The sequence below is a fragment of the Berkeleyomyces rouxiae genome, assembly GCF_048999995.1.
Source record: "Berkeleyomyces rouxiae strain 22BRR77 chromosome Unknown BrBRR77_ptg000001l, whole genome shotgun sequence".
Classification (NCBI taxonomy): domain Eukaryota; kingdom Fungi; phylum Ascomycota; class Sordariomycetes; order Microascales; family Ceratocystidaceae; genus Berkeleyomyces; species Berkeleyomyces rouxiae.
This window is the reverse complement of record NW_027396491.1, coordinates 37,490-54,930: the sequence shown is the minus strand read 5'-3', so window position 1 is coordinate 54,930 and position 17,441 is coordinate 37,490. Positions and strand designations below refer to the sequence as shown.

General features: G+C 52.0%; 5 protein-coding genes across 5 annotated transcripts; 4 read left to right on the top strand and 1 right to left on the bottom strand.

Moving 5' to 3' along the window:
* Positions 1-194: 194 nt before the first annotated feature.
* BROUX77_000017 (uncharacterized protein) lies at positions 195-2,300 on the top strand (the record flags this gene model as incomplete). Its single annotated transcript, XM_073746156.1, has 3 exons — positions 195-269; positions 370-381; positions 498-2,300. 3 exons carry the CDS (start codon positions 195-197, stop codon positions 2,298-2,300), a joined length of 1,890 nt encoding a protein of 629 aa, XP_073608254.1.
* A 1,704-nt stretch (positions 2,301-4,004) lies between these two features.
* BROUX77_000016 (uncharacterized protein) lies at positions 4,005-5,764 on the top strand (the record flags this gene model as incomplete). Its single annotated transcript, XM_073746045.1, has 9 exons — positions 4,005-4,180; positions 4,248-4,265; positions 4,324-4,390; positions 4,456-4,516; positions 4,581-4,668; positions 4,726-4,837; positions 4,894-5,485; positions 5,542-5,613; positions 5,685-5,764. 9 exons carry the CDS (start codon positions 4,005-4,007, stop codon positions 5,762-5,764), a joined length of 1,266 nt encoding a protein of 421 aa, XP_073608253.1.
* Positions 5,765-6,590: 826 nt separating this feature from the next.
* Positions 6,591-7,655, top strand: BROUX77_000015 (uncharacterized protein; the record flags this gene model as incomplete). Its single annotated transcript, XM_073745934.1, has 3 exons — positions 6,591-6,837; positions 6,957-7,340; positions 7,408-7,655. The coding sequence occupies 3 exons, from the start codon at positions 6,591-6,593 to the stop codon at positions 7,653-7,655; spliced, it is 879 nt and encodes a 292-aa protein (XP_073608252.1).
* A 1,256-nt stretch (positions 7,656-8,911) lies between these two features.
* BROUX77_000014 (uncharacterized protein) lies at positions 8,912-10,822 on the top strand (the record flags this gene model as incomplete). Its single annotated transcript, XM_073745823.1, has 3 exons — positions 8,912-9,080; positions 9,194-10,703; positions 10,771-10,822. 3 exons carry the CDS (start codon positions 8,912-8,914, stop codon positions 10,820-10,822), a joined length of 1,731 nt encoding a protein of 576 aa, XP_073608251.1.
* Positions 10,823-11,069: 247 nt separating this feature from the next.
* On the bottom strand, positions 11,070-17,052 carry BROUX77_000013 (uncharacterized protein; the record flags this gene model as incomplete). The annotated part of the gene is made up of 2 exons (XM_073745713.1): positions 11,070-16,894; positions 16,986-17,052. The coding sequence occupies 2 exons, from the start codon at positions 17,050-17,052 to the stop codon at positions 11,070-11,072; spliced, it is 5,892 nt and encodes a 1,963-aa protein (XP_073608250.1).
* Positions 17,053-17,441: the final 389 nt, after the last annotated feature.

Genomic DNA, 17,441 nt, shown 5'->3' with positions numbered 1-17,441 from the left:
ACGTTGTGGCTCCACTCGAGCTTTGAAGTGAAGCTCCGCCGAGCTTGGATGCACGAAGCGCGTCGTTGATATTATAACTACTCGCTAAACGCACAATACGACAGCCAGACGAACATACATACGTCCACGCATCTTCCTCTTCTTGACTCTCCTCCTAGAGCGCCCTTGCTCCCACTTCCCAACCACGGGCGCAAATGCCTGCCCAGTCCAAAATCGCCGCAGTCACTTCTACTGCGCTGCGGCTAGGATCATACGTCTACTTTCGTTGGGTGAGTGACCGTTATCTCTGCATATCATATCCATGCATTCAATATATTCACATACCCGCCCTGTTCTCTTGTCTCACCACTAACGCTCTCTCTCATCCAGGTACCTGGCCCGGTAAGTTGCCTCAACTAGCCAATCGCCATCTGGTTAACCGTGATTACTTGCAAAGAGCAACACTTGGCCTTGGCTTTGATTTGATACAACTGACCTCTTAATATTCTCTTCTACAGGCTGCATTTCCCCCCACTCTCCTGACCCTCTTCGCTATATATGCTCCCGCTGCCATCTCCACGTACTTTGCCGACTCCGACTACGACCTTGTTGAGACTAAGCTTAATGTCCCCACAGCCAAGACTACACCAGAATCATGTGAAGTCTCAAACTATGGAGAGGAACGGGACACAAAAGACGCGCCGCTTGAACCCGCAGACATTCCGGAGCCTGTGACTCCCAGGAAAAAGCCTAGTCAGCCCCTGAGGACCTTTCTCACCGGTATTCCGAGAAGAGCAAACAACTTCTCGTCGCTTCTCACTTTTCTACTCAATTTGATGCTTGTCTTGGGCGTCATAGACTTTACATATACGGCGCACCACTTCTGGCCCAGCCATGATGTCTCATTTGTGCGTGTCGGATATGTCTCGCCAACAGAGGCTCGCTTCCTTATTCGCGAGCCTGATCAGTCTAAAATGCCAGTTGCCATTGAAATACGAATCAGAGATCCCCAGGTCCCATTCGACAGCAACCAATGGCAAGTTGCTGGTGGGGCCCGCTGGACGACAGAAGAAGCCGACTTTACTGCGGCGCTGAAAGTTGCTCTACCTCATACCCAGCAACACATGTACGAATGGCGCACTTCTAACAATCACAGTGGCCAATTCATGGCCCCTCCACAGCCAGGCGCGGTTTCTCGCTACAATGACGGAAAGTTTACATTTTTGTCTACTTCGTGCATAATTCCACGCTTCCCCTATAATCCTCTGAACCACCCGCTCACGATTCCTGGCCTGCAGTCCTTGGCCGAGGTGCTTCCCACCTTGCAGGCCCAGTTCATGCTTTTCTTGGGCGACTTTATTTATATCGACGTGCCTTTTGCCTTTGGAAAGACAATCGAGCATTATCGCCGAAAATACCGCCAGGTATATGCTTCTCCGGAGTGGCCCACTGTCGGCCAAAATCTGAGTTGGATCCATACCTTGGACGATCATGAAATTTCCAACAACTGGTCCGCTAATACCACTGGGGTGTATAATGATGCCATGAATACGTTCCAGAGCTACCATGGAGCCGCTAACCCTCCCGTAGCTCGCATGGCTGGCTCCAGTACTTCTCGCCAGGGAGCTACATACTTTGAATTTACCCAGGGCCCCATCAGTGTGTTTATGCTCGACACCAGAACTTACCGTTCGGACAATCTTGAACTTAATGCAACAGACCCTCAAAAGACCATGCTAGGCAAAGAACAACTCTCAGATTTGCTGTACTGGTTGAATCGCCCTGAACCTAAGGGGGTCACGTGGAAAGTGATTGCATCCTCGGTGCCGTTTACCAAAAACTTCCCTGTTGACGGAGTTGATACTTGGGGCGGGTTTTTAGTCGAACGCAAACAAGTTTTGGAAGCCATTTGGGACTCGTACCTTCACGGCACTGGTGTGATCATCTTGTCTGGCGATCGCCACGAGTTCGCCGTGACTCGATTCCCGCCGCCTGTGGGTGGCAAGTGGCCGCAGAATGCTGCCCCGTACGAGTTTTCGGTGAGCCCACTGAACCAGTTTTCATCGCCAGTGCCCACTTACCGCCAGACAGATGGTGAGGATGAGGTGGTCCATTACATACACTTGGGACTTTCCAAGTTTGGGGCCATCACAATTGATAACTTTGGCAGTGAAGGCCAAAGCAGTCTCTTCTACCAAATGTACTTGGACGGCAAGCCGACATGGAACACGACATTGATCTCACCAAGACTTACCGAAGAAATGGACAAGAGGACTATGGTAGGAAGTGGAAGAGGCTCCATCTGGAGTCTGTTTTTTTAATTGTTAATTGTGATTTTTGAATCTAGTTCTAAAACTGGTTCTATAACTAGAGATTTTTTACATTTTATTCATTTTTCACACGAATCGAACCCTATCTAGTTATTGTTCATCGTGAAGTATTTGGTGCAACTCACCTTCAACTTGACTTCTTCATTAGCTTGACCAGCAAGCCATGATTGAGACAACACAAGACCTACATTCTTTGCTCCTTTCCATCTTCTTCGAGTTGATCTCTGGTGTGTCTTTCTTTCACCGAGCACACATCAACAACCTGCGCCCGAGCAGGCAGCAAGATACGAATGTCTGCTAGCTCTATCTTAATGCTGAAGACGGAAGAATTGGTTTCACACTCTTCGTTAGCCCCTGAACTATTGTCATTTAACAAACAGTTATTTTCCTCACTTTCTGTTATGGTGTACAGGGCGTGGTCTTCGCATTGGAAGTCACTGGCTTCGATTTCGTGGTTGGCCTTACGATCAGCGGCGGGGGTTGTCTGGATATCGATTGTCTTGCTCGGCCAGTCGAAAAAAAAAACGGGATTGCTGTTCAGTGGGCCATTGGGGGGAATATGAGGCCGAGAATCTTGAGGCGACTTTATCAGGGTTTCCATGTCTCGATAGAAATTAGCAACGGGCTTGCAGCGAATGACGTCGGTTTTCTGTGGGAGATTGTGAATAATGGAAATATGCTTGTTGCCAGCAGACTTATGCCAAAAGAACGGCAAGTGAAGACATGAGCGCTCGGTACTGAGAACAAACTTCATGGCGAAAAATACTGAGCTTGATGTTTCTGACTTGTGTGTATTAAAAGCAGTTATAGCTTGAGGGTGCAGAAAGGGCTATACACTGTCAGGTCAAGTGCAAGTCTAAAGACGCCGCTATGTAAGGATATTTCTATCAGAGTATGAAGTTGATTTCATATCGAGTATCGCCAGGTTGGAGTTCTGGGCTGCATGGCCGTTATATATAGCTGTGGGTGACCCTTTCTTGCCGTTATAAGAAAGCTAGTCATTCTTTGAACTGAAGCCAGTTTCAACTTGCACACAGCCAACAACTATCAAAGCGCCCATGACGAAGTCTTTGAGCCAGTAGCCAACTAGAGTATCATGGAATTGCTAGACAATGGCAGCTAGCTCCATGTACAAAAACACGATTGAATGACAAGGACCGACGAAACAAAGAGCCGTGATAAGTTCAACTGGAGGCCATTGTTACACACAAAGAAACGCTTAGCCAACACGGAACAAAGACCGAAGAACAAATACTACGAGTGCATAGTTGTGTGGGTGTCTATATACAAGCGAATACATGTAGATAGGCTGTTTTACAAAGTCTCATGGAGTGGATAACTATGTCAATGTGTGATTTGGTTTTGGGAATGTTCAAGTTATGATAGAATAGAGAAAGGCCTGGGTCATGAATGGTCTGACCACTAGGGTTCTATAGGGTTACCGGCAGTCGCAGCTTTTTGTTCTCATGCTCCCTCAGTCAGCATAATGAAGAGGCATTTTCAACTTGGAATCAAAGTAGTTGTTTGCCTGTAATGTCCGGGTCACCTTGAATCTTGAATTCTTTTTCTCGCTCCACTGCCAATTCTGTCAGTATCAACCAACTAACGATGGCACATTTGACAACACGGCTTCAAACTCTGGCGGCACATGTCCCTAGGGTGGCCATTTCTTGCTCCTTGCCAGCCACTCGGCAAATGGCGGGCGGCCATGGGCACACGATTATGCCCGTGTTCAAACGGGCTTATAGCAGGGCGCTAGGTCACAGAGGCGCAGGTACATCGGTTGCTGGCGAAAAGACGGCGCGAATTACTCCAGGGTCGATTACGATTGGGCACGGGGCGGATCAAGGGTCCGTCAAACGTGGGAGTTTGTAAGTTTGTCTGTGTGGATATCTTCATTCGCTTTTCATGATCCAGGCGTGCTAACATGCGTCCAAGGCCCAACTTCTGGCTGCGGTGAGTCTCTACCCGACTTGTCATGTCAATCCAATCTAAGCGCTGACTTGAAAGGTAGTGATAACTGCCGCTGCAACCAGTGCGTTAACCCGTCTACGAGCCAGCGAAACTTTGATACCTTTGCCGTGAGTCCGCTGGAACAACACTTGGTGATGAGAGCTGGCTGGACTAATGCGTTGTATTTGCACAGATCCCCAGCGATGTGGCACCAGCCAACATTGAGACCACGCCCCAGGGCCTCAAGGTTTTGTGTAGGTATAACCCAGGGAGCGACAGACGTGGCAATCTACTGCTGACGCCGCCGTATTTCAATAGGGAATCATGGAAACCACGAGAGCTTCTATCCGTGGGACTTTCTAGACTTTTATCAGCGCAATTCTGCGCGTGCCCCCGAGCCCATCGAGTAAGTGTGCCCCTTCATCATTCTTGCACAGTGCTGACTGAATGCTTGAATGAACAGTCTCAAGCTCTGGGGATCTGAAATTGCTACTGATCCCCCGACCGTGTCGTTTGAAGAGATCATGTCCAACGTCGCGGATGATGCTGGGGTGGCTAAAATGACGCAGCTGATTGTAAGCATATTGTTGCGTTTAGGAAAAGCTGAGAATTTTCAACTAACGGAACAAAGCGGCTCTACGGCATGGTCTTCGTGGAGGGAACTCCCCACACGGCTGTTGCTACTGAAGAGCTTTTACGGCGCATCGCGTTTATCCGTGAAACCCACTACGGCGGCTTCTATGACTTTATCCCCGACATGGCCATGGCTGACACAGCGTACACTAACATTCGGCTTCCGGCTCACACCGACACTACCTACTTTAGCGATCCAGCCGGTCTGCAGTCGTTTCACATTCTCTCCCACACTGGCAAAGATTCCAAGGGCGGCAGCTCGCTTCTCGTGGACGGTTTCAACGCTGCGGCCATCCTGAAGAAGGAAGCCCCCGAGGCCTATGATATTTTGACAAAAGTCCGCTTGCCGTGGCATGCAAGTGGAAACAAGGGCATTACGATCGCGCCAGACCAACGGTACCCCGTTGTCGAGACCGACCCTGAGGGGTCGCTTCTTCGGATTCGCTGGAACAACGACGATCGTGGCGTCGTTCCCTTTAAGAATGGGATTGAGCCGGATCAGTGGTACCAAGCGGCGAGGAAGTGGCACGAGATCATTACACGCAGCAACATTGAGTACTGGAGGCTGTTAAGGCCCGGAACTACCTTGAGTCAGTCATTCCCCTTGTCCTCTTTTTTGTACTGATGTGTCTAATGCAGTACTTAGTCTTTGATAACTGGCGTGTTATGCACGGGCGCAGCGAGTTTACCGGCATCCGGCGTGTGTGCGGAGGTTATGGTGAGTATCTTTCTGATCCGTTGCTCAGAGTTGCAGGGCATATGTGGCGTGGCCATACTAACCTATTCTAGTTAACCGCGACGACTTTATTTCCCGCTGGCGCAATACCAACTATCCGCGGTCCGACATTCTTGACAACATCGTGGGGTGAATGCAACGCTGAAGGGGAATTAAATGTATGGCCATCTGCGGTCCTCTCTGCATGATTAGTTGTATTGTTCCGATGGCTTGTCACCTGATTCATATTCTGTCGTGTAGGTAGAACTATACTAGGATCATGTACATACATGCATATCGAGAGCCTTGAGCGGAGTAACACATGGCACCAGCGGAGGCGACAGCCAGAAAAGGCTGGAAGGATGGTTCCGAAGATGGTAATCCCGTCCCCGCCATATAGTTGGAAGCAGAGCCTCCTCCAGTCCCAGGATTGGGGGTGTATCAGGACTTTTTGGCGCTAGTTGGTAGATATGACAGAGTTATGCACATGTGCAAGCACCCATGCACAGATTGTACATGGACACAATCAACTAGTACACGACGAAGTATCTAGGTAGCTCTGATTCGTACTGACAGATTGCTGTCAAGCTTATAACGTCACAACTGGCCCTTCCCCCCACGATCAGGATCGCGTAACTATTTGTTTGTACACATAACTCTCCCCGGACTTTATGGATGAGGAATTTCCGGGGTATTACTCGGGCCGCAAAGGCTAGTCCCATGCTTGCTAGCTTTCCTGATAGAGAAGTCCGAGGCGGAAGACGGACTTTCTACTACAGGCCGGCACCGGGCGGAGGGAAATCATGTACGTTCGGGCATGATCGAGAATCTAGTATAAATGGGCGGCGCAAGATGTGCGATTGAGGTCAAGATTCAGATGGACATGTGCTCTTCGGTTCTTCTCGACCATTTTCACTTCAACCTCTATATTTTTGGACCTTGTACTTTTATCTTTCCCTCTTTCTCCTTCTTCTTCCACAATGGACCATCTCGACGACCGCGGCCATTTCGTGCATGACAACATGCCGGCTGTGCAGAGCAAACGTGTGCTGCCTTTGTTCTCACTCAAGGGCAAGACAGCCATCGTTACGGGCTCTGCGGCGGGCATTGGCCTTGGTGTCGTTGAGGCATTTGCAGAGGCCGGTGCCAATGTTGCGATTTGGTATAATAGCAACAAGAAGGCCGAAGAGGTTGCAGCTACTGTCGCGCAGGAATACGGCGTGAAGTGTAGGTTGACGTTTTAATCAAGCCATGTTTTTCTTTCTTCTTTTTCCCATTGGCATGGAGGATTGCCTTTGCCCTATCAAGCATTCTTTGTGAGATATACTAACACTCCATTCCCATAGGCACTGCGTATCAAGTGAACGTGACGGATAATGCGGCTGTTAAGGCAGCCGTTGACCAGTGTGTTCAGGACCTTGGTGGCCGTCTGGACATCATGGTGGCCAACTCGGGGATTCCTTGGACGCAGGGGTCAATGCTTGACGGTGCTGTGGAAGAAGCCCTCAAGGTTCTCCGCGTCAATGTCGACGGTGTGTACTTTTGTGCACGGGCGGCCGGTAAGCACTTCCGTCGCCAGAAGAAGGAGGGCACAACCACGGATGGCAAGCCTCTGGAAAACTTTACCTATGGTGCCTTTATTGCCACTGCTAGTATGAGCGGGCACATTGTGAATGTCCCTCAGGCTCAGGCCTCATACAATGCGTCCAAGGCGGCGGTTGTTCACCTATGTAAGTTTCAGCCAGGACAACACGTAGCAACTCGGGGACCTTGAACGCTGACACCCCCGACTTTTAGGCAAGTCATTGGCGGTTGAATGGTCGGGCTTTGCGCGGGCCAATTCCATCTCGCCAGGGTATATTGTGACGGAAATCTCCCAGTTCTGCTCGGCGGAAACCAAGAGCATATGGAAGGACAAGATCCCAATGGGTCGCGAAGGCGAGGTCTCAGAACTCAAGGGCGCATACTTGTATCTGGCGTCAGATGCGGCGACTTATACGACGGGCTGTGACATGGTGATTGATGGCGGGTACTGTCTGCCTTGAAGAAAGGTGGTGGGAGTGCCGAGATAGAGATTGGGCCAACTATCGAGTCTTGAGGAAAGATTGGGTTAACCTTCAAGTTGTCTAGAGTGATGTTTCACAAAGTGAAGAACAAGATTGCAGCATGTAATTAGGGTTACTAAGGCTCTCCAAAGAAGCCACATGTCGTTTTCGAGTATTTTGAGTGTCCGTAACTACAACCACAATAATCGAATTTTTTTGACTGGCCACTGCGAACAGAGCCCAACTTCAGCTCTTTTTAACACGGCATGTCAGTCTTCTCCAACCATCGCGACATTTGGGACTTCTCCCAAGATTCAACAAGTAGAAGCCTCAGTGAGGAGCCAGCTCCATCTTGGCACACACAAGATCGATCCTCAGCCTCCGGATAGAATCCCTGCTGTCTGTCTTCGCTTCAACTAACCTGTGTTCTGCTGGGGCGCTGTTTCCAGGCGGCCGGCGCTCTGCTAAAACGAAAACGGGCCTCCTGAAGATTGCCCCTGAAAACAGCTTGAGCTTGGGCCTTGGACCTGGCCAGCAACGAAACACCAAACAAGAGCTGCGAATAGTGGACGCCCGCGCTCACAGGCTCTTGGATCCTGTGCAGTCACATTTGCACCACGGCCAAACTCTGCACGCATCGGATCTCTGTCTCGTTGCAGTTTCTTCGAGTCGAGTTGTCTCTTCGCTTGTTGCCAAATCTCTGACTGGCAGCCTTTTCTTCCTAACGCCACGTTCGCCTCTCTGTATTCCTCCCCCCTTATTCCGTTTTTTTTTGCTCCCGAGCTGGCTGGGCCTCTAAACCTAGAGCGAAACCCCTCTTTTTTGTCTTTCTGGCCGCCTGGATTTTGCCTTGGTCTTGGCTTGGCTTATCTTCTACCGCTCGCTCCTCTATCAACCCTACGCCACGACCACGAATCACGAATCACGGCTACAACTACGACTACGACTACGACTACGACGACTGCTTCCTTCCTCACAAGTATTCTCGGGCGACCAACTTGACGTTGCTTGCTTGCTTGCACATTTCTCTTGAGCTTTTGTCTGGCCATTCACAATTGCTTTCCCACTGCTACTCCAAAAAGGGCGCTATATAACCTCTGCTCGACGATCCCTTCTCCGCCTCCTCAGCCCGCCACGACGAACGCTTGCATTTTGGAGTTCTGCCTGGAATTACAAAAAGGCCTCCATTTCGCTTCCTCTTTCTCCATCTCCTACATACTCTTGCTTATCCACCAAATATTCTCTACACATCGAAAATGGACGGCGACGCCCCCCAGACGAACGTCACCGACGATCTTCGGTTGCAACAGGTTGACAATGCCATCCGTGCTATCCAGGACAAGAAGCCCGTCCCCGAAATCGACTTCACCCTTCATACTATGGACGACGATACTCAGGTCAGCACGTTAGAGCGCGTGTGCAAAGGTGAGCCACTGTAAAGCACAATGATCTCCAGGTTTCTATCTACCCACCACGTGTTTTGCTTCTCCAGCACAGAAACGTCGCCATAATAGTCGCTAACTCCTCTGCCTCCTCAGATGTGCAAGCCCCCGCAATGTTCAAGCCGACTCCCGAGCAGTTCTTCCAGGACGAATCCCAGACCAAGCCCGACATCAACTTCCTGAAGCAGCACTTTTACCGCGAGGGCCGCCTTACCGAAGAGCAGGCTCTTTGGATTATCAAGGAGGGTACAAAGATCCTCCACGCCGAGCCCAATCTCTTGGAAATGGATGCTCCCATTACCGTGTGTGGTGACGTCCATGGCCAATACTACGATCTCATGAAGTTATTCGAAGTCGGTGGCGACCCTGCCGAGACCCGCTACCTGTTCCTGGGAGACTACGTTGATCGTGGCTACTTCAGCATAGAGTGTGTGCTCTACCTATGGTCCTTGAAGATTCACTACCCCAACAGCCTATGGCTGCTGCGGGGCAATCACGAGTGCCGCCATTTGACCGACTACTTTACCTTCAAGCTCGAATGTCGCCACAAGTATTCCGAGGCCGTGTATGAGGCTTGCATGGAATCATTTTGCTCCCTGCCCCTGGCTGCCGTGATGAACAAGCAGTTCCTGTGCATTCACGGTGGTCTCAGTCCCGAGCTGCATACTCTGGATGATATTCGCAAGATTGATCGTTTCCGGGAACCCCCTACCCAAGGCCTCATGTGCGACATTTTGTGGGCTGACCCGCTGGACGAGTTTGGCCAGGAGAAAACCAACGACCACTTTTTGCACAACTTTGTTCGTGGGTGCTCCTACTTCTTTTCCTACCCTGCCGCCTGCTCGTTCCTGGAAAAGAACAACCTATTGTCCGTCATTCGCGCCCACGAGGCCCAGGACGCTGGCTACCGCATGTACCGCAAGACACGCACGACTGGTTTCCCGAGTGTCATGACTATATTTTCGGCCCCTAACTATCTCGATGTCTATAACAACAAGGCTGCTGTGCTCAAGTACGAGAATAATGTTATGAATATCCGTCAATTCAACTGCACACCTCACCCATACTGGCTGCCCAACTTTATGGACGTCTTTACATGGTCACTCCCCTTTGTCGGCGAGAAGATTACCGACATGCTGATTGCCATTCTGAGCACGTGTTCGGAGGAGGAGCTGGAAAAGGACGATACCCCCACCACTACCAGCTCGCCCATGCCACAGTCGCCAGCCTCGCCAGGCTCTGCGCTCGAGCAGGAAACCATAGAAGCCAAGCGCCGGGCCATCAAGAACAAAATTCTTGCCATTGGCCGTCTGTCGCGAGTGTTCCAGGTGCTGCGTGAGGAGTCTGAAAAGGTTACTGAGCTCAAGACAGTGTCTGGAGGCAAGCTGCCTGCTGGTACTCTGATGCTTGGTGCCGAGGGAATAAAGAATGCCATTAATACATTTGAAGATGCGCGCAAGGTCGATATTCTCAACGAAAGACTGCCACCCAGCCACGAGGAGGTAGTCAAGCAACATGAGGCTGATCGTGCTGCCGCCTTGGAAAAGGCAGCCTATGACGCAGACCACGATAAGAAGCTGCAGCAGCTTTCGCGGAGATTGAGCACGTAAGTCATTATCTGTCGTGAATTCGTGGGGGACTTGTGCTAACCTTATTTCTTTTTTCTTTTCTAGGGATCGCAAGAAGTCGCCTGTTGTACCGCCCACCGAGCCTAAGGCCGAATAGACATGAAGCGACAGACTGTGGAATGGACAAAGAAAGGACTGGACAGGAGGCCGATTATAAGATGGTGTTTCACGTGTTATTGTCGTCTATAGCGACACTGAAGCATTACCACAAGAAATGTATGGAGATGTATTTTTTTCTGCCTGACTGCTTTTTTTGCCGACACCCTTTTTTATATTATAGTCCATGTGAAAGAAAGTATCTACTAGTTGGCTTGACCACTCAGTTTGAACCACGGTCTTGAGAGCTACGCCGATATCCGCCCGGTATTCAACATGACTGTATGCTTTTGGAAGGCCTCATCGGCCCGCGCATCATCCTGCTCCGTCTGTGAGGGACCCTGCTCTGCAACAACAAGCCACCACCACTCGCTCACAGTGAGCATGGTGCTTTCGCTGATTGCGCTTTTGTTTTGCGACTCTGCCATGTCGTCCTTGTTGATTGGTGCAAGACTGCCGGGACTACACAAGAGACCGACATTCGTAGCCCAGGCCACAGCCAACTTGACATCGACAGGATCCAGCAGCGCGTGAAGATCGTCGAGAATGGTTCTTTCGCTGAGCGGCCCGCGCGTCGATACAAGAGAGCAGATCATGCCCAGTACAGCCTGCCACATGAACAAGTCGAGGTCGCCAAAGAAATCGACCCAGAACGGGAGCATGCCGCCGGGGCCCTGCATGGGAATGGGGTAAGCAGTGGCAGCAGCCAGAATCGGAATGTCGGCTGAGACTAGGTACGACTGGGCAAAGGCGCTGTTGAGCGAGAAGAGAAGCAGCGCCTTGGACATCTTGCGGCTCTCGTAGTTGCCCGGGTCAAACCCACGCGGGATGTGAGGAATATCGTCGCCGCACAGCCGGAGGCGCTGGTGCACCGTCATATTAATGAGAGCCATGACAGCGCCGTCGGGCATGAGGAACGGAATCGTGAGCGACGCGGCGCCGCTTTGGAACGTCGCGTCCAGGCTGCGCTTAAAGGTGCGCGCCTCCATGAAGAACGGCTGGCGCGCGGCCTTGTCAAACTGCGAGCGGAACTGCTTGTTGAGGCGGTACAGCCGGTCGCGTTGGCTGAGAATCTTGCCCTTGCTGATGATGTGACTGGCCGAAAGCACGGCCACTGCGCCTTCCAGCAGCTTGCTGACGCGTTCGTTGTCGCCGCCCGCGAGGGTCATGAACTTTGCAATGACTTCGGCCGAGGACGACTTGTTGCCGGGCGTGACAGCCAGGGAACGCAGCCACGAGCGAGCCAGCGCTTGGTCCGTCGGGCAATCGGATAGAGATATCGACTCAGAATCCACGTGGTCGTCAATGGAGAAGACAGCAGCCTCGGATGTTACGGCCTCGTAGCGGCCGAAAATGCTCGAGTTGCTGCTATAGTACGTGTCACGCCAGGCGCGGGTGTTGTGTGTCGGCTGTCCCAGCTCGTAGTGCGCACGGAAGCCCTCGCGCGTTTTGGGTAGTGGCACGCGGTCGTCCTTGTGCAGCGAGACAGTCCAGTTGACCAGCGCGCGCCAATTGTAGCCGTCGAGGTTGTCAAAGTCCAAGGCTGGGACATCGCCCTTTTCGTAGGCTTTGATGAAGGAATTCTGGAACCGGTCGGTGTAGCTTTTGATAAGAGATGTTTGGTCTTTGAGAAGCCGCACCCAGAACTTGCGCAGTGAAATGAGACTATGGCCCGGGAAGATTCTCATCATCACACCCCAGTCAATGGCCTTGTCTGTACCACCGAGAAGCGTCCGCACTGAAATAAAGGCTGCCGTCATAGCCTCATCAAGTGTTCCCTTCAAGCCCAGACCCTCGGCAGAAGGAGTAGATTCGGCGTAGGTGAGCGTGTTCTCGTTTTGGTCCTCGGGGATTGCAGCCATGGTCCGCTCGGCATTGGCCGCAGGAGGCGGTGGCCGGGCCGCGAGTCCACCAAATGATGCCTGCGTGGCACTAGGCCGACCCTTGGGCCGAGTAACGCCCATAAGACTACTCGGTGTACCAGTTGTGCGGGAGCTAGTCCGTGGTTGGGGTGAGGGAGGAGGAGAAGCTGCTGCCGCTGCTGCCGGGGATGTGACAGCCGCTGAGACTGCAGGCCGCGGCTGGGGACTCGCCTTTTCGCGTACATTGACGTTAGGGTAGAGAGAGAGTAGCCGGTACGTTTGTACAGCCTCAAGGTTGTCCATGGTAGGCGCAAAGGTCTGCAGGACAGTAGTGTTGCTAGAAGGAGGCTGCTCTTGAAGAGCACGTTCCCAGAGAGTCTTTGAGACGGGGCCCGCAAGAGTGAAGCTAGACTCGGATTCAAACCATTGCATGCTTATGCTGGGCCAAGGGCTAGGCACAAACTTGTTGGAGTTAGGGGGGGAAGATTGAGACGGCCTGATAGAGATAATGTCGGCGAAGCGAACGTTGTAGGGCTCAGGGACCTGCGGGCTATCAAATTGAGATTTTGGTGATGACACGACCACTAGCGTAGATGTGGATGTAGAAGTGGTTTGATTTGGTGCTTCCGGCGACACTTGGCCTGGGGTATTTGGCTTCGTCGGCTTCTCAGGCGCAACTGAGCCTTCCAGCCCGGCGAACAACCTGGGGTCTATTTGATCATGTGTGATTTCAAGCGGCTTCCCATCATCACGCACCATATCTCTAGACACTGAAGGACTGTCTTCACCAGGAGGTAAAATTCCCGTCGTTGCCGGCGTAACCAATCCAAAGCCAGCTTGACCTTGGAAAGCTCTATCCTTGTCCCAGTATGCATCGATAGAATCGTCCTCAGAGTCATCTGTATTCTCTTCTGCGTTGCTGTCAATGGCCAGGTTGGAGTCTAGACACTCGTTAGGCCGAATAAATGCTAGCACAGGCCCAGATGAAAGGAATTCGACAGTTGACGGGTTTTCCCACATTGACTCATCATCCTCGATTAATTCCTTGAGCCGTTTGCGTGGCAGGCCGATATCAGACCATGAGAACTGCCGCTTGCGCCGACGCCCCGTGAATGACGTCTTTTGTGCTGCTTTCTCGGCAACCTGCTTTCTGTAGAGTGGCGCATTGAGAACTTCTACTTCGTCGCCGAGTGCACGCTTGCGCCGCGTCATGGGAGTTGGCGGTAGATTATCTCCGGCAGCGCCGGTGTGTGGCACTGCGAAGGCCTCGGGGACGTATGGCGTGGGGTAGGACTCCTTGATTTTATTTTTTAATGCTTCAACAGCAGGGCCCTGTTTGTCAACACGTGCCTCGACAAGAATATGGCAGCGCGAGTTGCTACCGTGCCGGTCTTTGAAACCATATGTGATCTCGACAAGGTGGTCGTTGGCTGCCCTTGCGCGGCCACAGTCTCTGGCAGCCTTGAGACAGAATTCGTACGATGGGATAGAATCAGAAGAGAAATGTGTCTGCCAAACATGACAAAGGGCCTGCCATAGGGGAGTCTTGGCAGGGAAGACGCCCTGATTAGACCGCACCAGGTAGCGGATAATTTCTTTTGAACGACGCATCTGCAGGGCTTCGGGCGTCAAAGACTCGGGCTTGGGAATTGCTGGCATAACAAAAGATTCAATGGGGGTCGAATGGGAACCAGTGTTTGGCGCATGACCTTCGAGAGGCTCCTCGGGGTAGTCTAAGGAATGGGATGTGTTGGCAGGCCGCGGCGCAGCAGCTTCACGTGGTGTGGGATCCAGTCCTGAAACTGGCGGAAAAGAAAGGGCTTGTTGGTGTTGGACGCGGATGCTGGAGCTTTGCTGTACCGCCGGCCGAGGTGTCGTAATCAGTTGTTTGCTTGTGGAAATAGGTGTAGCTGGGGTACTCGATCCTGGCGCCACTGACCTGCGGCTGGACTTTTTGGTCAGTGAGGCCTTCAACGGCGTCTGGGGCGTAAAGTCTTGCTGTAGTATGCCTTGCTTTGATCGTGTTGGCGAAAACGTTTCACCGGGTGCGAGTGGTCGGAAAGGAGATTGCACAGGGGTTCGGGTGGGCCGGACAGGGTTGACACGGGCCGAGGAATCACGGGAGTTCTCGAGAACAAGCCCACCTCTCAACTGAGACGAAGCAGGCTTTCGGAAAATCGGAGTTAACCCGCTATCATCGGCCAAATTGGTGGTGGGTTTAGAAACAGCCGGGGCTTCATCAACGCGAGTGCGTTTAGACTCGGTGCGCGAAGCACTGGAGTTGATACTCACAAAGGCCACTTTTTTCGGTGTAACTGGCTTGTCGTCCCAGTTGGGATTGCACGACGTTCTAGACTTTGTCTGGTGGTATTTGAGACCAATGTCGTTTTTCCAGGAGCCTTCGCAAGTTGGGCAGGTAAAGAGACCTGGAGTAGCAGCACCGGCAGACTTGCGAGTCCCCGCCTTGCGACGACCACGACGTGGCGTTTCGGATGGAGTAGACGGCGTGGCTATTTCCGGAGGGTCTTGCTGACTAGAAGCCGGCTCAGGCCTGTCAGTATTCGATTCCTCGGTTTCCTGCATCTCCATGGGCTCCGGAGGCTTATCCTCTACCCTATCGTCACTTGTAGCCAAATCAATGGCTTGCTTTCTAGGTCGCCCTCGTGGGCGAATGGCTTTGGGCGTGGCTTCGGCAGTGTCCTCGGGATCCTCAACGTCATTGTCGTCGACAATAACCACCTTTTTACGGGCTTTGTATGCCTTGCTACTATGCGCACGCGCACTAGAAGGTGCCGGCTTTTTTGGTGCCGGAGTAGACAAGGCCGGGAAGCCATATTTAAGGGCGGGATCTTCCATGTCGTGGGCTTCCTGCCCCAAACCATGACCGACGGTGGTCTGGTCTACCTCGTTGTCTGTTGAACAGTCCCCGCCCTCTTCTTTCACGCCAACTCCAGCAGGGTAGTACCGATATGTGATGGTTTTGCCGTTGCGCGTGAGCTCGGAGCGGATCTGCAGGTGCTTTAAGTGCGTAGGCTGCAAGTCTTTGGCGGTGATGGACATTGATAGGTTGGCTACGTAGCGACCAAAAGAGGGTGCCAGCGCCTCGGCCGTCAACTCTGTGTTGGTGATGCCATCAGAGTCAGCTCCTAGCATGATGTCCATTATAATGTCTTGGAACGGCACGTCAGGCGTCCAGCGGTGCTGCGGCACTTTGTGGCGGCGCTCAGCAATAGGACGCGCCTCCTCTTCTTTGATCTGCTGCTTGCGAGTCTTTTTGAGCTTTTTGGACGAGGATGACAGATATACAGACCAGACATCGGGCGAGACATCATGGACGAATTTTAAACAATCGCGGAACACGCGGTCGTTCATTGAAGCTGCTACGAATTGAAGTGCGCCGGACTTGACGAAGAACCGGCAGCTACGGGCCATGACGCGCATTTGCCAGCGTTGATGCCGGATGCCAAGCTTGCGTCGTAGATCATCGTAGCGCAAGACCCCAAAGGCGCGGACTGTTGAAACGATGGTCTTGCCAAACAGGAAGTAATCGATAGCCTGGCCGGTCCATGCCGCAGCCCACGGCACAGCCTGCAGGTTGTCAGTTTCGATTTGCTTTGGTAGATTCAAGTCGAAAGCTGGCGCGCCCGTGCTGCCACCGTTGCCGTTGGTAGTTAGTAGCGGCGGGGCAAAACGTCGTAGCCAGAGTTTGCTGGTCTTGGTGCCACGCACAAGCGTGGCACGCTTCTCGATGTACTTCTTCTTGGCCAACGCGTCGGTTCGTTTGGGCAGCGAGCGCTTGTCCTGGCCAGTCAGACGGCACAGATCGCTCTGGATGATTCCATCCCCGCGGGTTGAGGCAATTCCCACGAGTGCCTCCCACTCAAACTTGGGCACACGCTTGAAGTCTGGACCATGGCCAGCTATGGCTTTCCACAAGGTCTCATCTGAAGCAAACACACGCGGTCGGCAAGTGGCAGGATCGGAATCAGAATCAAAGGACTCTGGCATAGCAAGAATCTCAGAGAGACTCAGTCGGTTAGAGGCACTGTGTTTACTGCCAACGTAGACATCGGGCCGGGTGACAATCCAGTGCCAGACCATGGCGGCCGAGCCCGACGGTCCCGACGGGCCTTCTACGGCCGACAGTGCAGACTGAGAAGCATCACCACAAAGAGCCTCAATAGCAGCGATGAGATCAGCAACAGAGCAGCCTAAAGAATACAAGGTTAGGACAAGAGACCAGGCCGAGATGAGGCAGATGATAGTTGACCAGGCACCGGCCAAGTCACGATAGTATCTCACCTTCAAAGCCACACGTGGCGATATGCAGAACCAACCGCTCGATGAGACTTTCTAGATCATAAATCATTGTTAAAAATGCACATTTCTTTGCGGCTCGGTCGCAAGAGTAAAAAAAATGATAGCTCTATGCAGCCGGTGCGTGATTCGAATCAGTGAGATGGATGCATGGGCAAAGAAGTGGTCGTCCTGAATTTTTTCTGTGGCGTCTGAAAACCGGGGATGTGGCTGTGTGGCGTAGTAAGTGGGGGGGATGTATAATTAAGTTGCTGTTTTCGGAAGCTCGGTGGTACAAGACTTGGGATCTTTCACTAACAACTAACCAGTATAAGGGACATCTCTAGCATCCGTGGTTAACCAAGTGTATTTCATCTTCTTTCTGTATGTATATACGTCTACCAGATTCAACCCATGAGTTCACATTCAACCGATTTCCCAATATTCTCTAGAAGTTGCAAC